Source organism: Rana temporaria, chromosome 2 (assembly GCF_905171775.1).
Source record: "Rana temporaria chromosome 2, aRanTem1.1, whole genome shotgun sequence".
Taxonomy (NCBI): Eukaryota; Metazoa; Chordata; class Amphibia; order Anura; family Ranidae; genus Rana; species Rana temporaria.
Genome location: NC_053490.1, coordinates 227,514,042 through 227,536,418, shown reverse-complemented (window position 1 = coordinate 227,536,418; position 22,377 = coordinate 227,514,042). Strand labels below are relative to the sequence as shown.

General features: G+C 39.6%; 1 protein-coding gene across 3 annotated transcripts in view; it reads left to right on the top strand.

Moving 5' to 3' along the window:
- ARHGAP6 (Rho GTPase activating protein 6) overlaps positions 1–22,377 on the top strand; it is a 347,962-nt gene that overhangs the window by 209,073 nt on the left and 116,512 nt on the right. For all 3 annotated transcript variants that reach the window (XM_040336507.1, XM_040336505.1, XM_040336506.1), the window contains exon 2: positions 1,854–2,013. In XM_040336507.1, coding sequence (XP_040192441.1) covers positions 1,854–2,013 — 160 coding nt within the window. The remainder of the gene's footprint in view (positions 1–1,853; positions 2,014–22,377) is intronic.

Sequence of the window (22,377 nt, the reverse complement as noted above, 5' to 3'; positions counted from 1 at the left end):
CTGGACTTGCTTTAAAACAGTCCGCTGTACGGTCGTCTGTACAGACCTACCGTACATCTCCTGCCGCCCGCCATCCCTCGCATGCGTCTTATGACTTCGACGCATGCGTGGAAGCATTTTAAAGGCAGGCCGCCCACGTTGCCGCGTCATTGTCGCGGCGACACCGCGTCATCGACGCAGCGACACCGGGGATACGCCCCGCGTATTGTTTACGCGCGGACCTCTGTTCGATGGTGTGTACAGCCATCGAACAGAAGTCCCCGGGCAGTCCCCGGGCAGACATGTCCGATGAAAACGGTCCGCGGACCGGTTTCATCGGACATGTATGCTCGTGAGTACTCGGCCTTAAAGACCTTGTGAACAGAACCAACGTGTTTGAGATTACACTTATTCCCTGACCCCATTTGACAGCAGTGGGCCAATCACTAGGCACCTATGCCTCTTGGGGATGAAATGTAGAGATGTACATTTATGGCCCCTCAAGACTACACTTTTCAGCTCTACACAGCAGTAGATGAGTATATGTGTCACAAAAAGCCTGGGAGGGAGATTGCTTACTCTTAGTAAGGCCACGACCCTTTGCACTATCTTAAAGAGGAAGTAAACCTTGATGGGTGTTACTTCCTCTTTGTTCCCCTGCAAAGGTAAAGCATAATGAGCTACTATGCATCACATAGTAGCCCATTATGTGACACTTACCTGCAGGAGAGACCCGCGATGTCCCCGTCTTCCCCGTGAGTAGCGAACGGCCATTCTTCACCCCTCTTCCTTCTGGGGCCATGAACTCTGGCTGTGTGAGTGGCCAGAGTCACGTGACGCTGCATCAGCTCACCCCCTATAATTACTACCTTTTGTATCACTTGACTCTCCATTTTAGATTGTAAGCTCTAACGAGCAGGGCCCTCTGATTCCTCCTGCTATATAAATCCTGTATAATATTAATAATGTGGTTAACATCTTCTTTCCTTTTTCTAAACTTTACATGGATGGGAACCTTACATTTTTTTATTTATTTTTTATTTTTATTGTTTTTGAATGAACAAAACAGAAAAAAAACATTTGAACAAAGAAAAGGTACACATCAGGTGTTCATTAATGATCGAACAATTCTACAACCTGCCAACATCCCACTTCAGAAAATAATATAGTCAGACAGAGCATATATATTAAACAATATGTGAATATTGAACAGAAACATCAGAAATAAAGATCTGCATTGATTGTACTGTACTCTACAGACACATCTGTTCTTGAATTTTGCTATTATTTCATCATTAGCTTACATGTTATTTTAAGTATCAGGAATTAACATAATGCAAAGAATATAGGTTGAATTATATAGAAGATATTACCCTATTGGTAAAGTAAATTTTGATTCCAACCAGGGAGTTTGTAATTTTTTTTCAGGCACCCTTACATTTTTAGAGCCCTAAGATATTTATTTTTAGTTAATGTAGAACTTTAGATGTTCTCACCAATAATAATAATGTGTATAAAATGTAAATTTAAATTCTTGTTTTACAAAGATGTAGTACCTGCTACTGTCTCAACATTACCAGCAATAGAACTCTGTGTTAGAAGTGCACACATGAATAATGAGGACAAATCAAAAGTCACATCTCTGGCATTCTTACAATATGCTGTTGTCTAATTTGTGTTATTTAAAGCTTGAGATGGGATTATAGGGTAACAACTGATTAGAAATATCTGGATCTCTTTGACAATGCTGTGACTTCATTAGACTTTTGTTGGAACAATGGAAGAAAGTAATAAATGTTTTTGAAACAATTTGCATGTTAATGCAATGCACTGTACACAATCTCAGCTGACTTTTTCTCTTTATTTTTCTTTAGGGTGATTTTACATGGAACAGCATGTCTGGGCGCACCGTCCGTCTGAAATCAGTTCCCATACAGAGTCTTTCTGAACTGGAGCGTACACGGCTGCAGGAAGTTGCATTTTATCGTCTACAGCAAGATTTTGACTTAAGCTGTCAGATCACTATTCCCAAAGGTAAGGGCATACTTTGATGATTTTTCATGGTAGCTGAGTGCTTTTTCTTACAGACTGTGTTCTGTTATCACCAAAATCTTTATTAGTTCAGAATTGCAGTGGTTTGGTTGTTCTCCAAACTCTTAGGTGGAATGCTTAAAGAAAAACAAAATCCAAAGTAAGGACTAGCTAGTTTATGAAATGTGTGTTTTTTTGTATATACAGTCTATGTATTACTAGTGTTTTCTCTATTATAATAAAGATCAACACCAAAAAGGCATTAAAAAAGTTAGATATGCTTCAGTAAAAAATATCATTAATAACACATATCAAATGCTAAAACATATTTTTTTTTTCATTTTGGATAGAGTAATTGAGTGTTAAAACCGATGTCAGTTTTTTTGTCATATTATGTTTGTCTCATTAGGGAGACTTTCCTTCACTTCCTGTCATGTCGACTCATGTTTTCAATGTGAAAGGAATCCCTTTATAAGCCCTGTACACACGCTCGGTTTTCTTGGCGGCAAAAAGTCCGCCGAGAAAACCGAGGGGAAAGCTGAGAACCCGGCAGGAAAACTGCCATGTAGCTTTGGCCAGGAATCCCGGCCGTGTGTATGCTTCATCGGCACTGCTTCGCAGTGTTTTCCATAGGTAAGTAGTAGATCTGGCGGGGAAAAAAAAACACTGTGAATCAGAAGGGGAAAAGAGAGCAGGTTCTCTATTTTCCCTCCGGGATTCCCGGCTGTTTTCCTGATGGGAAAACTGCGAGGAAGCATACACACGTCCAGTTTTCCTGGCCAAAAGCTCTCCTGGCAGTTTTCCTGCCGGGAAAACCAGTCATGTGTACGAGGCTTTAGAGAGTTGTTGGAACAAGCATCACCATTGAAAGATTTCTCTCTATTTCTGTTCAGATTGCAACTCTAAAGATTTTTAGATTTACCGTCACGTTCATTCTCCATGATATTGACGATCAGAACAATTTGAGAGAATAAACTTTGCTAACATAGCAATAAAATCCTCAGGCCTCGTACACACGACCGAGAAACTCGACGGGCGAAACACATCGTTTTCCTCGTCGAGTTCCTTGTTAGGCTGTCGAGAAACTCGACAAGCCAATTTTCTCCATTCCCGTCAAAGAAATAGAGAACATGCTCTCTTTTTGGCTCGTCGAGTTTCTCGACAGTTTCCTCGACGAAAATGTACACATGACCGGTTTCCTCTGCAAAAAAATATCTCCCAGCAAGTTTCTTGCTGTTTTTTGCCGAGAAGCTCGTTGTGTGTACAAGGCCTGACAATGGTTCTAACATCTAGCCAAAACTCTTGTGTTGTGTGAAGTCTCTTTAGCGAGCAGAAAGCCCAGACCCGACATCAAACACAGGGAAGGAAAAGGGGTGGATCCATACTCCCATTGTCGGTATAACACTCCAGGAAAGTTGGTAGCTCCTCCCACAGGTTATTAAAGGATAAGTCCACCCTAACATTAAAATTTCTACATCTACCTTTATCCATGATCTCACACTAACCTATCTAACCCTATATGGAAGAAATCAGTATACTTTCCTTTTTTGAAGCTGATCCGTTGTCCAGCGGTGGAAGCTCTGCAGAGGATGCAGCCGACCACGGCTGTGAAATGAATGGGGAGTGACATCACCCATAGACTTAATATGGGGCTTCCATGGTCTGCTGTGTCCTCTGCACCCATCTCCACAGCGAACCCGCAGATGACTGTTCAGCATGGGATCGGGTCAGATCAGCTTAAAAAAAGGTATGTATGCTAATTTATTCTTTACAGGGTTAGATAGGTTAGCGTTAGATTGTCGATGTCTGTAGATGTAGAGATTTTAGTGTTAGGGTGCACTTATCCTTTAACTCTATTTTAACAGAACGGGTGTACTTTTGAGAGTGCAGGAAAGATTTATAGATACTGGCAGCTCATAGGGATTAAGTTTAAGCAAAAAAGGAAACCCATACTTCTCTTTTAAGGACTGTAGCTGACACTTCACCATATCATAGATAATAAAGGTTGTGCCTATTGTTATATTAATTAGAGTAAGTCACTTAGTGGTCATAATTATTTTTATTAGGTCTTATTTACAGCAGATGCATGTATTTTCACACACCATATAAATGCAAGTTTTATATATGTTGTGTTGTTAAGATCTCATTTGGTGAATGAGAGAATACAGGTCTACATACAAAAATTACTGCATACATTACATTACATTTTCTTCCCAACACCTCTGAACGCAAAGAATTAATCTGCACAGGCCATACTGAATAGTGTAGACTTTCCTATACCCATGCATTTTGTCTGCTTGGGCATAAAAAATAAAAATGTCTACAAATGCTCATAGTACGAGTAAGCCCTAAGGAATTTATTGTACTTCCTAGAAAAATCATTTTAGCATGTTTAAAGAATTGGTGTGTCCAATAACATGCTTTCTGAAAGACATTGGACATGAAATGGGAGCTGTTTATATACCCTGAAAAAAAAAAGAAGTTCTAAAGTAACAGACATGGGGTCAAATGAAGGGCTCCTTGGCTTCCCAAGATATGCTGTTATCCCTAGGGCTTTAAAGAAAACACTGAGACTTGTGAGTAAGAGGGAGAAATATTATGTGGGTTGAACTGTCTCTAATGATAACCCTTTAATCAGAATTTGTTTTGATAAACGCTTTGTCAGACCAGTCTTTACTCTCTTCTATCATTACCTTTCGTTACCAGCAGATTTTTAGTGCCAGCTTTTAATTTGATATTTAGGCTTCATTTCCATGGACGTTTTTATAGCCACTTTTGTTCGCCTTTTTTACAGCTTAAAAACGCCTGTCCATGTTTTTTTTTATGAGCTGCAGCTCAAAAACGCCGCAGTAGCGTTTTTGCGCATTTTTGAGCGTTTAAGGTTTGGCGTTTTTACAGCTCTAAAGCTGGGGCTTCAGAACGCACTGGTCCTGTTTTTTTTTGCAGCTTAAAAACGGCTCAGCCATCTACAGCTCAAAAACGTCATGGTGGGCATGAGGCCATAGACTAACATGGAGAGCTGTTTTTAAGATGCAAAAAACGCTCAGAAAAGTGGCTGTAAAAACGTCCATGGAAATTAAGCCTTAGGAGAAAAACTAACATCAGTTTGATTTTTGTCATTCCGATTTTTAAATTGTTATATCGAAAATATTAAATACCTCCATGGTCCATTTTGTGTCTTTCTAACAATGGAGTGTAGGCAAGTGAATAGTAACTGAGTGTTTTGTTGATATAAGCGATGCATATCCTGTAATTATTTTCTGACATTTGATGCACCAAACAGCTTTATATAAGTCCGCAGTGATCTCATCTAAAGGAACAACTTTTTGTTTTGTCCTTAATACAGTAAAGAAGATTTAGAACCCATGTCTGATTTGAATTGCTTTGTCCCCATTAGGGAGATTAAGGCATGCGCATGTTTGGGAGTCATTATCCTTCAATGGCACCCAAAAGCAATACAATTCCTATCGGGTAACAAATACGTATAGGACAACCCATTCAAGTGAATGAACTGCTATATGCAACACGCAGAATCAAGACAAAATCGTGTAGTGGGAGTGTTTGTTCCTGCTACGCAATGATGGACCTAAATCTATCAATCTGTTTTGTCATTGGGATAGAAAGTGTGTGAAAATCCACAATTTTGAACAGCCAGTAGAACAGAAATAGATGGGAAATCTTCCAGTGAGGGCACTGGTGCTATGACAGTTGTCCAGGAGGGGACCTAACTCACTTTGGAAGTATTACTCCTCACTTCCTGTTGTGTTTGAAGGACAGGCAATGAGAACAAAGCTCTCCATATCCTTTACAAAAAAAAATGTTTTTTTAATTAGATATATGTTTAATCTTTTCAGTCCAGTGTCCACTTTAAATGGACTATGCCATTAGGCAAAACTCCTCCTAAAGGGCTTTAGTAAGTATTGTTACGGCTCACAAAACCACCTGCCAATTTATGCATCTGGACACATAGAACTAGTACGATGGTACACCCCCTATTTACTTTTATAATCAAAAAATAAAAAGGTTTAATCATAATCTGGACACATAAGTCAGGGAATAACACTACTAAAAATATTTTACTCCTATCTGCATCTCTTTTATAGAGATGTCCACTGACACGACAGAAATTAAGTGGAAGTCTTCCCGAATGCATCACAGACATAAAATTGCCCTTCTCTGTTCAAAGATCATAAAAATATATGGTTGGATTTCAATGTCAGCCCCAGTTAATTTGTTGATTGATTTTAAAAACACTAAAGCTCACAAAATAGGGATCTGCTTAGCAGTTGGCCAGGGATGGTGATGCTTGCATACACAAGACACTGGGGTTGATTTTCTAAAACTTGAGAGTGCATAATCTTGTGCAGCTGTGTATGGTAGCCAATCAGCTTCTAACTTCAGTTTGTTAAATTAAGCTTTGATGAAAAAACTTGGGAGCTGATTTGTTTCTATGCATAGCTACAACAGCTTTTGCACTCTCTAGTTTTAGCAAATCAACAAACTCAAAATGTGGACCCTCAGAATATTGCCCCTAAGTATAGATAATAAACATCACAAGCTTTCCAAAAGGAAAACAAGGGGAGAATCAATATCCCCCCATAGGTAGAGGTGGGAGCTATCGGTAGAACTATGTCACAATCAGTAGATTGAGGGTGGGATGGGGTGTTGGCGCTGCCCTCCTTATAAACTGTGTCAAGCTATAGTTGTGAACAGTGACCCTAAGGGGTACGTATATAAGTGTAGTGATTGTATAGCCAGCATAAATTGTGGAAACAAAAACTGAGTACCAGCTATATACTAAGTGTAATGACAGTAACTAAGTGCTGGCATGCAAAAATGAACCAAAAACACATACAGTTGTATAATAAACAAATAAACCAAACTGTGCTGTCACTGGTAGGCTGTAGGCTAGCCTGTGTGTAACTCCACTATGTGTGTGTTAAACATTCATATGAAAAAAGTTGATATAAAAAATGGTTAATATAATAAAATAGTCCAATGATAAAGTGCAGTGAGAAAAACGATCTTCATAAGAATAATAAGACAGCACAGTTTGGTTTATTTGTTTATTATACATCTGTATGTGTTTTTGGTTCATTTTTGCATGCCAGCACTTAGTTACTGTCATTACACTTAGTATATAGCTGGTACTCAGTTTTTGTTTCCACAATTTATGCTGGCTATACAATCACTACACTTATATACGTACCCCTTAGGGTCACTGTTCACAACTATAGCTTGACACAGTTTATAAGGAGGGCAGCGCCAACACCCCATCCCACCCTCAATCTACTCTTGCTATTCCCTTTGGGGAATCGTTCTTGGGGGGCTGCAGCCTAACATTTTAACATTTTAATTTTCAAATTTAATTTCAACTTTTATTATATTTATCATATTGGAACACACCAGATACTGGTTTAACACCTTATTCCCCTAGCGTATTATTCCACTGTATTTGTATTAGCCTTGGTGGGTCCTAAGCGCGGTTTATTTTCTTCTTTTTATGTCACAATCAGGGCCGCTGATAGAAATCATGGGGCCCCGTACAGCCTATCTGACGGAGCCCCCTTCGGCCCTATCCCTGGTTCCTCGTTCGGCCCCACCCCTAGCCCCTTCCAGGCTTTCAGTGGCTGCAGAAGGAAATTAGAGAGACCGGTTCCTCTAGATCAGTATTGCTCAACATTTTACCAGTCATGGCAAAATATATTCCCTTTTCACTGCCTGTCAACTGCCTCTGAAAAGCGATCCGAGTCTCGATTGCTTTTCAGAGGAATGGTATTTTCTTGTTGGTATTACGATCGTAATTATGACCCGCTCTGATCGTACAGAAAAAGGGTGTCAGGTTTAAAAGTAACGTGTGTGTGTGTATACACACATGTAAACACATGTATGCACATATACACACATATAAATATGCACACAGACACACCTTTTAAACAGTAGCTGTCTGCTAAGGGAGGGACCTGCAGTTACACATGGAACATGGCATGAGGCTAGATTTACACAGATTTCTGGCCATGCTTTCTCAACAGAACAGGCCCCTCACTTCTACTGTACATCCAAAATCCATGTATTTTAAGTGTCTATGGACTCCTCTCCTGAGGGATACTGTGAGAATTCACCATCTACTATTGTCTGTTATATGCTTTTTTTCTCTGCCCCCTAATTCTGAACACATACAAACATACAGATTGCTTTTTAAAACATTGACAGCAGCAGCAGCACTGTACCTTCCATGTTGGGGTACTGCGCTGTAGGGGGAGACAAAGAGCACACACTGTGCAAGACACCTCTCGCTTTGCTTTCACTTTCAGCGTCTGCACTGACGATTTACATACCAGCTGAGAATCGGGCAACCACCTTTATAACAATTCAGGCATGGGGGAGAGGGCACAATGGTCCCCTGTAGCATGGTGCCCAGTCCCAATGGCTACTACTGTGTCCCGTTTCTGTCTGCCACTGCATTGAGTGGAGGGAGATGAATCACTCCGCCAGGGAAGGGAATATGCAGGCTGTGACTTGAGCCAGCATGCGGAGCAGGCTTGGAAGTGACATGCACCCGAAATAGAAAAAATAGTCCCTCCCACACACCCACAAGAACATCAATACGGAGGTATACAGAAAGAAGAAAAAAAAACTCAGATAAGTCAGGGGTGGGGGGAGTTGGGGCGAAGGGGTGCTAGCTGGAGAAGGACTTTTTTTTAATTTTTTATTCTGCTTTCTTTTATTCTCTGATTGCCGGGCCCCCCTGCTTGCCGGGGCCCAGTACAACAGGGTCAGGTGTACTGGCTTATCAGCGGCCCTGGTCACAATAACTGACCACAATCAGGTCTTTTATCCTCAGTTATTTTAGTAAATGAATCTCATTGAGTTTCACTTAACAAGTAAGAAATTTGGAGATACAGAGTTTACCTGTAATTGTCTACATGATTGTTATATGTATTTCATTTTGGCTTAGGTGCAGAAAGTAAATTGTACAGTTCCATTTATAACACCAATTTGAACAAAAATGATGGCAGTTCATGTGCTGCAGTCTGATTCTTGCATTTGTCTTTAGTATGTGTGCATTTGTTGTCTGCAATTAGTACTTGTACATTGTAATCTGAGTTTAATCTAAAAGATGTGTGGTTATGGGTATTTTATTGCATGTTTTAAAAATGAGACAGCCCCTATGAGGGCTAGCCCATAATGCCTGTCTTTGTATTTATAGTTGACCTTGCACTTTGAGATGACATATTACTTAGCTATACCTATAGACTAGATCTACCAAAGAAGACTGTGTCCTTGGTCATTTTTTATTTTTTTTTGTATGGTAAGCAACAAGAACTCTATACACTACCTTTGTTGTTTTTTGAAAGATTAGATAGCCTGGTTTGCACTGGTGGAAGGTAAAGACATGATGTTCTTGGACAAGTGTGCATTATGTTTCCATAAACAATCCTGTACTTAATAGGCCACAAAATTCGTTTTTCTGTGTTATTTTTATGTGCTCTGTACTCATCATATACAAGCTGTTTGGCAGCATAGACTGAAAGTGTGTATGAACCACCATTATTGTAACATTTCCCAGCTAAATATTTTTAGAACTTTCTAAACTTTGCTTTGTTAATTACAAACTAAGGTTTTTCTAGTCTTCTCATCCCCAAATGACCCAAAAGCGTCTCCCTGGGATGCTTTTTGTGTATATGTTCCTTGTTTCTTTTAGTGATTTTTTTATGAAGGCCTTAGTTGAAATAATCTTTGCATTTATTAATTTGCTGACATAGTTAAAAGTTATTTGTGTTTTCAGGAGGTTTCCTCAAATATAATCGCAGCAAAATAGTTAATGCGCTAAAGCAGTGGTCTCCAAACTGTCGCCCTTTGTTTGCCTTTACCCTGCCCTTGGGGCACCATTCTGCCCACTGACTCCAACAACAGGGCATTATTTTTCCCACTGACACCAACAAAGTTTTTTCCGCCTATCGGCATGTGACGCTTTGGTCTGTGCGGATACGTTCGGTTTGTTGTCAGTTTCCGTGATGACGGCCGTCCATTTATAGGCAGGCAGACAACGTTTTGGCTCGGCCCTGCTGAGGAAGTTCGTGGAAACATAACGCGTACGGGGGAGGAGCACACAGCCGTCGCTCCCTGCCGTCCTTTCTGGAAACAAACCTGTCATTTGTTTGTTTTACATGCTGCCGATCGTTCGGATCTTTGTAAGTAGTTTTTATGCTTACCCAATACATTTTAATATTTTGAAACGGAGAGCACTTAGATTTTTTTTTCCATATATGGTATGGTAGATATTTCCTGTTTTTCTTCCATATATGGTGCATTACCCTGCTGCGGATTAGTGAGGGACCTGACATGACATTTTGCCATCAGGTGTATCTGCATTCATGATATCTGCTTGCATGACTACCTGGTAACACAGGAGTCCATGCCCTAAGATGAGAGTGGCCAATCCTGTAGTGGTGGAGGGATCACTATTGTTTTGAGCTCACGTCACCGGTGAATCTCATGTGGAATTTGGAATTTGTTCGTCACACAATTCTTTGGACTTTTATTCACGTTCATTTGGACATTTTTTTGTTTTAGGTTTTGCTGTGTTTTTTCATCTTTTTACACTTTTATTGCATCAATTGAATTTTTTATGTGCTGCCTCAATCTTTTATAATACAATTCAGTACAAGATGGTTCAGAGGATCCTGTTGTTTTTTAACCAACTTATAGACCTCTTTAAAAATCTACTTTTTAACTCCAAAAGTGTTATTGTACAGTAATTGTTGAAATCCATCCTAGTCTTGATTATTGCATTTCTTATTTTGAAAACCAAGTATAAAGGACACATTGGTAAAGAAAAACACCTGTGGGTTTTTAATGGTCTTTGCAATGGGTGTGGTAATTGTGTGTTTTCTACCTACATACTTTGTGCTAAAAGGTATTCTTTTCTTCATCTCAGGCAATGCTGAGTCCCAGTTGGTGCAGAAAAGCTGCAATGGTGCTACATAATTGTATAGAAAAAGAACATGAACTTTATCACATTGGGTACTTTTCTACCCTACTATAATTTGCATATGTACATGATCAGTTCTTGATTGTGAACCCATGGTATATGTTTGAGAATCTAGAGGAGCTTAAAGCCCAACTTCAGTGACACCTTATGTTTGGCATTTTAATTTCATGCATATTTTATGTGCTTTGACTCTTTAGCCACTTCAGCCCCAGAAGAATTTACTCCCTTTCTGACCAGAGCACTTTTTGCGATTCAGCACTGTGTCGCTTTAACTGACAATTGCACGGTCGTGCAACGTGGCTCCCAAACAAAATTCAAGATGTCCTTTTTTTTACCACAAATAGAGCTTTATTTTGGTGGTATTTGATCACCTCTGCGGTTTTTATTTTTTGCGCTATAAACCAAAAAAGAGTGACAATTTAAAAAAAAGGTTAGATTTTACACTTTTTGCTATAATAAATATCCCCCCAAAAAACAAAAAAAAATATTTTTTCTCAGTTTATGTCGATATGTATTCTTCTACATATTTTTGGTAAAATTGCAATAAGCGTATATTGATTGGTTTGCACAAAAGTTATAGCATCTACAAAATAAGGGATCGTTTAATGCCATTTTTATTATTATTATTATTATTATTATTATTTTATTAGTAGTGGCGCTGATCTGCGATTTTTATCGTGACTGCGACATTATGGCAGCCACATCGAACACTTTTGACGCTATTTTGGGACCATTGACATTTATACAGCGATCAGTAATATAAAAATGCACTGATTACTGTGTAAATGACACTGGCAGGGAAGGGGTTAACCACTAGGGATCGAGGAAGGGATTACGTGTGCCCTAGGGAGTGATAGGGGGGATGGGCCATCAGTGACGGGACATTGATCACTGCTCCCGATGACAGGGAGCAGTAAATCAGTGTCCTGTCACAAGGCAGAACAGGGAAAAGCTTTGTTTACACAGACATCTCCCTGTTCTGCAGCTCCATGACACAATCGCGGGACACTGGCAGACATCGAGTCCGCAGGTCCCATGGGCACAGTCACGGAGCTTGTGGCAGTGGCGCGCGCCTGCTGCTGGCGGCGTGCACGCGCCTGCACTGCAGCAAAAATAAAGCAACAAACCTGTAAGTTGCTTTGCGCAGCCGTGCCATTCTGCCAACGTATATATACAGGAGGCAGTCGGCAAGCAGTTAAAACATAGTAACCAGTGATCTATGCACTATTCATTGTAAGATGCAACAGTTTGCAAGCATTAAACTGGAAGAAAAGGCAATGCAATAACTTTTAAAATGTTGCCTGACCTTCAGATATACAGTTTGTTATAAATATTAATGTAAACCCCTCTAAATAACAACAAACAAAATGTAAAAACTACGGTGAGCATGCTTGCCTGCGGATCGCTGCTGAATCCATAAAGCGGTGACATCTACCCACTGGTGTCCCTAGCTCTAAGGTGTCGTCAGCCCTAAAAGAGTTAATGTACCCCAGCCACACAGACAAGCACACTTTCCAGAGCTTTGTGGTCCCAGACTTCTTGGGAAAAGATAAAACAAAGTACCTATGTCGAAATTTATTACAAACAACTTGCAGCAAATACTGTATAAGGGCAGTGGGAGGCATAATTTAAAAGGGGGGTTGTTCCATAGCCTTTCCTTGATCTTTAGGCAGGCAGAAAGCACATGGTATGTTAATAACGGAGTGGAAAGTAGGACATGCTCATAAGCAGAGTGCAATCTATTGAAAACTATCTCTATTGTACCTGATACAACTCCTTTAAACTGGCTTTAATATGCAGATCTGAGTTTCTCCACCGTATTAAAATAAACTTGGCATTTCTGTGTTTATACTTCCACAGAGTACATTCTCCTAATTGATGCCATGAGCTTTTAACATTTTACAGTGTAAATAACTGCTTATATAGACATCTACACAATAGATTTTATGTAGCTTTTTCAAACACTGTGGCATCAGATTTTTTAAACATACTTCATACCGAATGATTTACTGATTTAGATGGTGGTTTGCTGATTGTGGTACTTGGCTCAGCTCTGGTTTACAAGTTCTGGTTTTAACATGTATGACAGGCATCAACAGTCAGTTTAGCTAATATTAATATCCTTGCAGACTTATGAAAAAACAAAGAAAGCACCAGCCCAGATCTTGTAGCTAGTTGTATGGCCATATTCGCCTCAAAAGTAGTGAAAAATACTGAAACGTAACACACTGGGAAGCGGGTTATTAGAACCAGAACCAGAAATAATCAAAGGGGAGAACGTTTCTGCCTTCCACACCTAAGGATTTTTACTCACGTTAGGTGCATTACTATGCACTTGGACTCCAGGAGGTGTAAAAGACATAAACAGCTAACCTGTGCCAATTACATACATTACTGTGCCCATTACAAACATTACTGTGCCCATTGCAGCCTCACTACGCCGATCTGCATACCTAATGAGAGCCGTGTCATACATACAGTCAGACGACGGCCATTCATCCAGAGTTCAAAAGCCACGCCTCCTCCTCATACTCGTCTGTGATAGGGGAACACTCAGTTTCCCAGCAGTGAGTTAGTGCTCAGTGTTCTGCCTATCACGGACATCCTCTCATCCTCGTCCGTGGGACTGTATGCATGACACGGCTCTCATTAGGTATGCAGGCACAGACTCGAGTATAAACCGAGGGGGGTATTTTCAGCACAAAAAAATGTGCTGAAAAACTTGGCTCGAGTATATACGGTATGTCGTTTTTTTTTCAGGTAAGTTCATTTGTTCCAAATGCTGAATGTTAAAAACTATTTTGAAGTAATTTCAAGCAATATTCAAGTCATCAAATGTACTGAGAATTTACACACAAATTTTTGCATGAATGTTCCTACAAACATTCATTCAAAAAATGTATGGCCAGTTTAAGGGGTGAAGTAGCTGATAAATGTGGATTATTATCACCCTATCACGATTACGAAAACTGGAGAAAGTATGCTTGAGGAATAAGCCATCAAACTGTTTCTTGTCTTAGGAATGTCTTCATTTTAGTTTCCAGGCCTGCATACATACTTTAGGCATTACACTGGTGTCCTATTCCCATTGTTAAAAATCGAATCTGTTTTAATAATATAAACAGTGCAGAAAAAGGAATGAGTACTCCACTCAAAATTCCGAAATGACCAAGCACCATGCCAGTAATTGGGATAGGGAGACCTCCCCTCTGATATCCATAGGAGGTAGATTACTTCTGCAGATGTCTTATCCCACTGGACTCTACTGAATTTTAACTATTGCTTTCCTATTGGAAATTTGGTCCAAGAATGACAGTTTAGCTTGCCTTATTTCGTTTTTCAATATCTTTGTGAAGTTTTAAAACTGGTATATTTTGACGCAACGCAATAAATGAAGTATGTAGACCTAATCAAATCTGCCAAAGCTGCTTAGCTTTCCAGGAAAAAGTCCTTTAAATTTGGCAGGTGTTTAAAACTTGCTGAGTTGTCCCACATTTCACAGAAAATGTTAACTTTGGCAGAAATGTCAAATTTCCACTGAGTCTATGGCTGATTCAAAAGAGCATCTACAGATGAGGCGCTAGGAACACCTGTCAGTTTAATTCTTACATCATAAATCTAATTGTGCTGCTGTATACTATAGATGTCCTGAGCTGTAAATTGCCTGTCTACATAGTGTGATTATTTAGTTTGTCTAAATGATACAAATTTGTGATGCCACATATCCAAAACATATACATGTGAAGTTAACTTTAAATTCACAAATAGTAGGAAGGTTTATTCTTAAAACCTGCTACAAAATATTTTACAGGATGATTTGACAAGGAATTTAGCTCATGTGGCAAGTCTAAATTAGTAAATTTAAATGGAAAAAAAAAATTAATAGTATTTTTTTTAAAAAATAATAGAAAAAGAATAAAGCATACACGATTGCTACACAAGTCATATTGTAATTGAATGTTATTACAAATTACCTTTCCCTTTCTATCTGCAGTTCTGTAATGTTCTGTAAAATGCCATGCAGAATGGCAACCTGGAGGCATTCTGTATACAGATGGTGTACAGAACGCCCTCTCGAAATGTAATTTCCTGCTTGTGTGATTGGCACTAAGCTACAAGTCAAATTTGTGACATCATCTGTAACAAAAATGTTATATTTGGTGAGGTATACCCAGAGGGAAATAAGATCTAAAGGGATGCAGACCCTGATACTTTACTCATTAGAACCCTGCAAGTGCAGCAGTTGATTGATAATTATAAAGTTACTCCCATTCACAATTACTTTCCACATAGATACAGACAAACAAACAAACAGATACTTTTTCAGAATAACAAAAGGTAGGAATCTTGAATACAGTGTGCTAAAATCCTTGCAATGTACATAGAGCACCCAGAGGGGAATGTGTTTCTCCTAACAGGGTGGATTTAGGCCCCATACACACGATAGAATTTATCCGCAGATACGGTTCAGCGGACCGTATCCGCGGATAAATCCTCTCTAAGATTTCAGAGGATTTCAATGCGATGGCGTGTACACACCATCGCATTGAAATCCGCGCTGAAATCCTCTGCCGATGACGTGTCGCGCCGTCGCCGCTATTATGACGCGGCGACGGGCGTGACGCTGTCATATAAGGAATTCCACGCATGCGTCTATTCATTACGGCGCGTGCGGGGAATCCCTTTGGACGGATGGATCCGGTAAGTCTGTACAGACGAGCGGATCCATCCGTTGGAATGGATTCCAGCAGATAGATATTCTGTGCATGTCGACAAATATTTATCTGCTGGAAATCCATTCCAGGGGAGATTTATCTGCGGATAGATATCCGACGGAGTGTACACACCATAGGATCTATCCGCAGAAACCCATTTGATGGGATTTATCTGCGGATAGATTCTATGGTGTGTATGGGGCCTTACTCTTTAACCTTAGTGGTATAGGATGTGCTTTGCTATCCTAGCAAACCTGTGCATACTATAATAACCCAAACAGTTTAGGGAAGATTGTTTAAACTTAAAAATACTTTGCTCACTTTGAAAGGAAATTTTCCCCCAACTTAGTGAAAGCTGAAGCAAAAATATTGTTTTATTTTTAGTTTCCTTGCACATGAGTGGGTATTATATGCAATCACTTAGTCAAGGTCCCTTTCATGTGAGCGGTCTGATCGGGTCCGCCTTTCCATTTTCCAGGTGGACACAATCTCCTCTATGGAGCGGCGGATGTAAACAGACTTGTGTCCACTTACACACGCCTACCGACAATCCTATCCAAGCAGAAAGGGATCTCTTCCCTTCCATCTGGCTGGATCAGATCGGAAGGCAATCGGGTGGAAACGGACAACCGGGCCATGTGAAAGGGGCCTAAGGGAAAATATCATTGCAAAGTGAACAGTCTGCTAATATTATATATTATATTTTCAATAGACTCACTTTTGGAACCCCTGGGTGGTTGGGCAGCATCACATCCCAAACAGACATAATCTAACAAAACTCATAAAATAAAAAAGATACTGTCATTCAAACTGAAAACTTCAAAAGTAAAGTCAATATTTTTTTCAATAAGTATAAAACATAATTTAAAAGGCATTGTAGATGCGTTGTGTAAATACAATCACCTCAACTGGTACACCGTGTTATGGTGCCGAAGGAAATATTATTCACCCCTATTGCATAATAAATATTGATTTATAGTATGAATACAATGACAGTAAAAATGATCCTGCACAAATTTTTATGTTGCATTATAAGTACTTGGCAAGGGGTAGGTTATTGCTCAACACATTTTACACAGGGACTCATCAGAAGCTCATAGGTCTGTAATTATACTGTGCACGAGGTGTAAACCATAGGAATTAGACTACATAAAACAACCCCACCCCACAGGGAAGAAGGCAGCAAATAGGTGGGGCAGAAAACGCAAACCAGAGGCGAGGACCTGCAACAACGTTGCATGCATTATTAGGGAGGGGGGTCACAAAAATGACCTCTCTGGAGAGAAACCAAATCTGAATAAAGCTGAAAGGAAATACAAATGTTCTTGCCTAAACCAAGACAATTTTTTTGGTGTAGATAGTACAGCGCAAGATCAGCTGAGATTGTTGAACCCAACAGCCAAAGTGTTCCCAGAAATCGAACATAAACCATCAATGTGGTGAACAGTAGGCCATGAATCTTCAGAGTAGTAAGAATTTCAATTACCCCCCTTGTCTATACATAGTATACATCCTTTTGGTTTCTTTTTTTGACATGTCCCTCTTTAGGTTAAACCCCTCCATAAATTTATAGTATCTATGCCACAAAAATTCAACCCAGCAGGATCCCTATTACTACAAATATGATAAAGTAATGACAGGCTGTGTGTCCTAAGGTCCTTTCTTATGTTACGTGCATGCACACTCATATGTGTCAAAACGTATGCGTTTTATAGCATCTAATGCCAGGAGCATTCTTTTAGCAGAATCTTCAATCAGGGTTTGCCTTTTTAAGTTGGTGCATATAATGTTTGATTTGGATGTATAATGACTTTGTTCAGTCTAATGGCAGGTACTTTGGTAAGGGTTTTCACATAAGTGGGGAACAAAGACATGAGTTTATAGCAGGGGTGCCCAACCAGTGGCCTAGGGGGCCACATGTGGCCTGCGGAGCCTTCTGATGTGGCCCACGACCTCCTGATTTGGGATAGCAGGTTCTCAAGCCCAGATCGCGGTTTGCCGACCCGCCATCCCAGAGCATCAGTGTTTTGAATGAAGCCAATGGTAGAGGAAGCAAGTGGCTGAGGAGCAAGCAGAGCCGCATATGACGATGCTTTCTGTATAGCGCCGACTCCTGTCAGAAGCGGAGTGATACCAAATGCATTCTGCCTGGGACAGCAACAGTCAGCAATACCTGAATGGAAGACTGTTATTAATGGTAAGTTTAATACTAAAAGCAGTGCATATATGTGCATATCTGTTCTGTAGTGGTTACTGGACTGCTTTCAAACTGATCCGCAGGTGAAGGTGTCCATTTGCACCCACCTACCTCCAATCCGATCCACAAAAAAAAACCAGAAGGGGGATCCGTCCCCTTCCATCTGGTTGGATCGGATGGGAGGGCCCACAGAGTAGAGTGGGCTGTGTCCGTGTCCGCTCTGCATATACAGAGCAGACACGGATCAGTTTTCCGTCCGCTCCACTTATTGTGGCCCGCAACCAGTTACCAAGTCACTTAAGTGGCCCTCACTCTTCAAAAGGTTAGGCACCCCTGGTTTATAGGATTCAGAAAGCAAGGGGTCCTTGGGCTTCTTATGCATGACCACTATTAGGGCCTCGTACATGGATGACGGGAGCCTACCATAAGAAAAGGCCTCTTGAAGTAAGAGCAGTGGGGGAAGCAGTAATACTATTCCATACGCCTCCAAAGGGAGACCATGGGTGCCAGGATCTTTATGGTTGGAAAAACTGGATATTACCTCCTCAAATGTCTCTAAAGTTCTTATTATCTGGCATATATATTATACATTCTGCAAGGTTGCTTACATGTACCGTTTTTCCAAGTGATGGAGAGAAAGAACCTCTCTGAAGCTTTTGAAAAAGTGTGTTTTTTGCTGCTTCTATACCAAATGAGGGAATTTCTCATCACTTTCTGTTCTGATCCTTTGTTAGCAGATATTAAATCTTCTCAAAGTGCACACAGACAGTAAAACGTCCAGCCCCTCCTCATTCTAGCAAAATGTACCTACACTTGGTGGTAGAGTAATGCAGGAGCACGTTTGCCTACGCTGGAAGTGCTAAATGTCGTTATCACAACTTTTGCAGATCGATAACTACGAGATTTTGCTCCCAGTCACTCTTTCTCTTGTTTCTATAAGAGAATAAACAATAAATTGCACATGATGATAAAAGAGAGCAAATTGTGAGATGACATTTTTGGGATGCTAAACAGAATTTTCATGTCTTGCTTTTTAAAATATTTTAAAATAGGATCTCCTGTTGGATACTATTATGAGAAACAGTTATCACTACTTTGTGAAAGTTTAATTTGAAAAAGCTCTTTTGAGCTTTTCATATACCTACTTCAATTATACAATAATGTGTATAAATGATGACATGTATTTGTACTCCTAAAAATAAGTGCACTTAAGAAAACCGTGATGCATCCTGAGACCCAGGCAAATTTTGATATACGGCATAGACATGAGAGCTACAGAGATAGGATGTCTGTCTCAGTAGATCCTGCTTTTACTGCCTTCTGTTTATTTATAGGTTTCGCAAATCCTGTGCAAATGAGTCCAAGCCTTGCTTAGGCAGATTAGTAAAGTAATGTTTTTCAGACTGGTACCGGAATTAACCTGTTTGTTCATTTAAGTGAGGCAGAGTTAATTTACTTTGCAAACAAACACAATTAAGTGTGTTTGAAAATGTTTTCCTTATAACTAAACCCTATGTACTGTGTTTTCGTGTATGTATATATATATATATATATATATATATATATATATATATATATATATATAAAACATAATATCTAACTGAACAATCTACTATTAACTTTTCGCATTGTAAAAAATTGTGTGCAGTCTTTTTAAAACACAAGAGTTGATTGCTGCAGTCGGTTTAATTTCCACCACTGACCCACATGATCATATCTCATCGGGTACCCCCCACTATACCTTTTACTAAAGAAAGAAGGGACTGACCATTTATCCAGTCAAGATAAGCTAGATATGTCAGTTTGCTATTCTCTCTCCTATCATAAGGGATTTGTGTACAAATATTTGCAAAGAAGTGTCTTTCAGTAGTTGAACTACACCTACACTCCTTGGTCACTTTAACAGGAAAACCTTCAATTGCTTGCTAACACAAATTGCTAATCAGCGAACCACATGGCAGAAATGCAATGAATTTAGGAATCTGGACGTGGTGAAGACGACTTGTTGAAGTTCAAACCGAGCATCAGAATGGGAAAGAAAGGGGATTTAAGTAACTTTGAACGTGGCATGGTTGTTGGTGCCAGACAGGCTGGTCTGAGTATTTCAAAAACTGCTGATCTCCTAAGATTTTCTTGCACAACCATCTCTAGAGTTTACAGAGGATGGTCCGAAAAAGAGAAAATATCCAGTGAGCTGCAGTTGTGTGGATAAAAATGCCTTTTTGATGTCAGTGATCAGAGGAGAATTTGCAGACTGGTTCGAAATGATAGAAAGGCAACAATAACTCAAATGACTCATTACAACCAAGGTATGCAGAATACCATCTCTGAATGCACAACACGTCGAACCTTGAAGCAGATGGGCTACAGCAGCAGAAAACCACACAGGGTGCTACTCCTTGTCAGCTGAGAACAGAAAACTGAAGCTATACTTCGCACAGGCTCACCAAAATTAGACAGGAGAAGATTGGAATAAACATTGCTTGGTTTAATGAGTCTCGATTTCAGCTGCAACATTCAGATGGTAGAGAGAATTAGGTGTAAACAACATGAAAACATCCATCTGGCCTTGTATCGACAGTTCAGGTTGGTGGTGTAATGATGTGGGGGATATTTTCTTGGCACACTTAGTACCAATTGAGCATTACCTGAGTATTGATGCTGACCATGTCCATCCCTTTATGACTACAGTGTGCCCATCTTCTGATGGCTCCTTCCAGCAGGATAATGTACCAAGTCACAAAGCCCAAATTATCTCACCACTGGTCTCTTAATCATGACAATGAGGTCACTGTACTCCAATGGCCTCCACAGTCACCAGATCTCAATCCCATAGAGCACCTTTGTGATGTGATGGAACGGGAAAATCGCATCATGGATGTGCAGCCGACAAATCTGCAGCAACTGCGTGATGCTATCATGTCACTATAGACCAATATCTCTGAGGATAACATATAAAATATATAGGCAGACTCCCTGGGACTCTCACTTTTCTTTTTTTTTAAGGTCAGCACGTGCCTTGTGTTGTCATTATTGCAGTATGTTGGTTTACAGTGTTTCCAATTATATTTGTTATATAGTTATTTGCAATATTTTTACACTATTGGTTATTAGGATGATCACAGTTGTATTTGGTATATAGGTGATTAGTGCACACTTTAGTGATAATTGTGTTTGTATATCCTGGTGAATACTATTTCTATTACTTTTAGGATTATTTGCGGTAAATTTATAGAACCCAGGTTCTCCTCAGAAAGGTGCCCTTCCAGGCCAATTTTTGGAGTTTTCAAGTGCAATCAATGTATTAAAACTGTGATACAAATAATGGTTTATACATCTGTTTCTACTGGAATTATCTACAGTTCAAAGGGCTCCTTTATGAGTTACATGGGATTTTGAATTGTTTTTTAGGGGTTATGGGGGTATATGTTTTCTCATATAGTTATATTTAAAAACTGATACATGTGCAGTGTGGCTGACTTTATCTGTGGGGCAGGGGGAGTCTTAGCTCCACTCCTTTTTCCCCCAACTATTCCAAAGCAAGATCATGAGTTCTTGTTTAGTAGAAGTAACAGTGATTATTACTTATTCCAGTAACAGTCATACTTTTACAATGATTCAGACTGCACAAAATAAATATTTAGATCAGTGTGTCCTAGATGAAACTGATAACTCTCCTTTCATTGGTGTGCCCTGAACAGTAGCTGGGACGATTTGTGCTTCAGATATACTTAGTTTTAAATAATGACTTAAAGCAACTTGTTCTGTCTTGGAAAATACATTTTAAAAAGTTACATTTAAATTTAAAGAGGCAACCTAAAACAAAAATCTAAAAATTATTTCACATTTTTCAAGAGCTACAGCCTCTGACAGATACTTCAAATCCAATACACTTACCGGAATGGGTAGACTGAGAGTGTCTCTTTATGTTTTAAGGGTCAATGCACACTGGGAGTGGAAAAAAAGGCCCTAACAAGCCAGGAAAGTAGACATTCATAGGTATTTAGTAAGAGGCATGGCAAGTTTTTTAATTTTTTCCCACAATTCTTTGCAAAATGAAGATTATTTTTCCACAAAATTGTCATATTAAAGGGTTATTTCTCTCACATTGGAATATTCATGTGTGCAACTTCACCCCAAAACACATTCTGCTACTCCTCCTAAGTTTGGTGATACCAAATGTGTGGGACTTTTTCACAGCCTGGCCACATAGAGAAGCCCAACATGCAGGGATCACCATAATTTGTTCTAAAAGCATAAATGACACATCTGATTTCCAGACATTTCCACACTTTTGAAGGCCCTGGAGCACAAGGACAACGGAAACACCCACAAAATGGCTAAATTTTGGAAAGAAAACACCCCAACTTATATTCTATGAGGCACAATGAGTCTTTTGAACATTTCTTGGAAAATGTGGAAAGAGAATGAAACCACATTTTCTACGCAAGTTTTACACG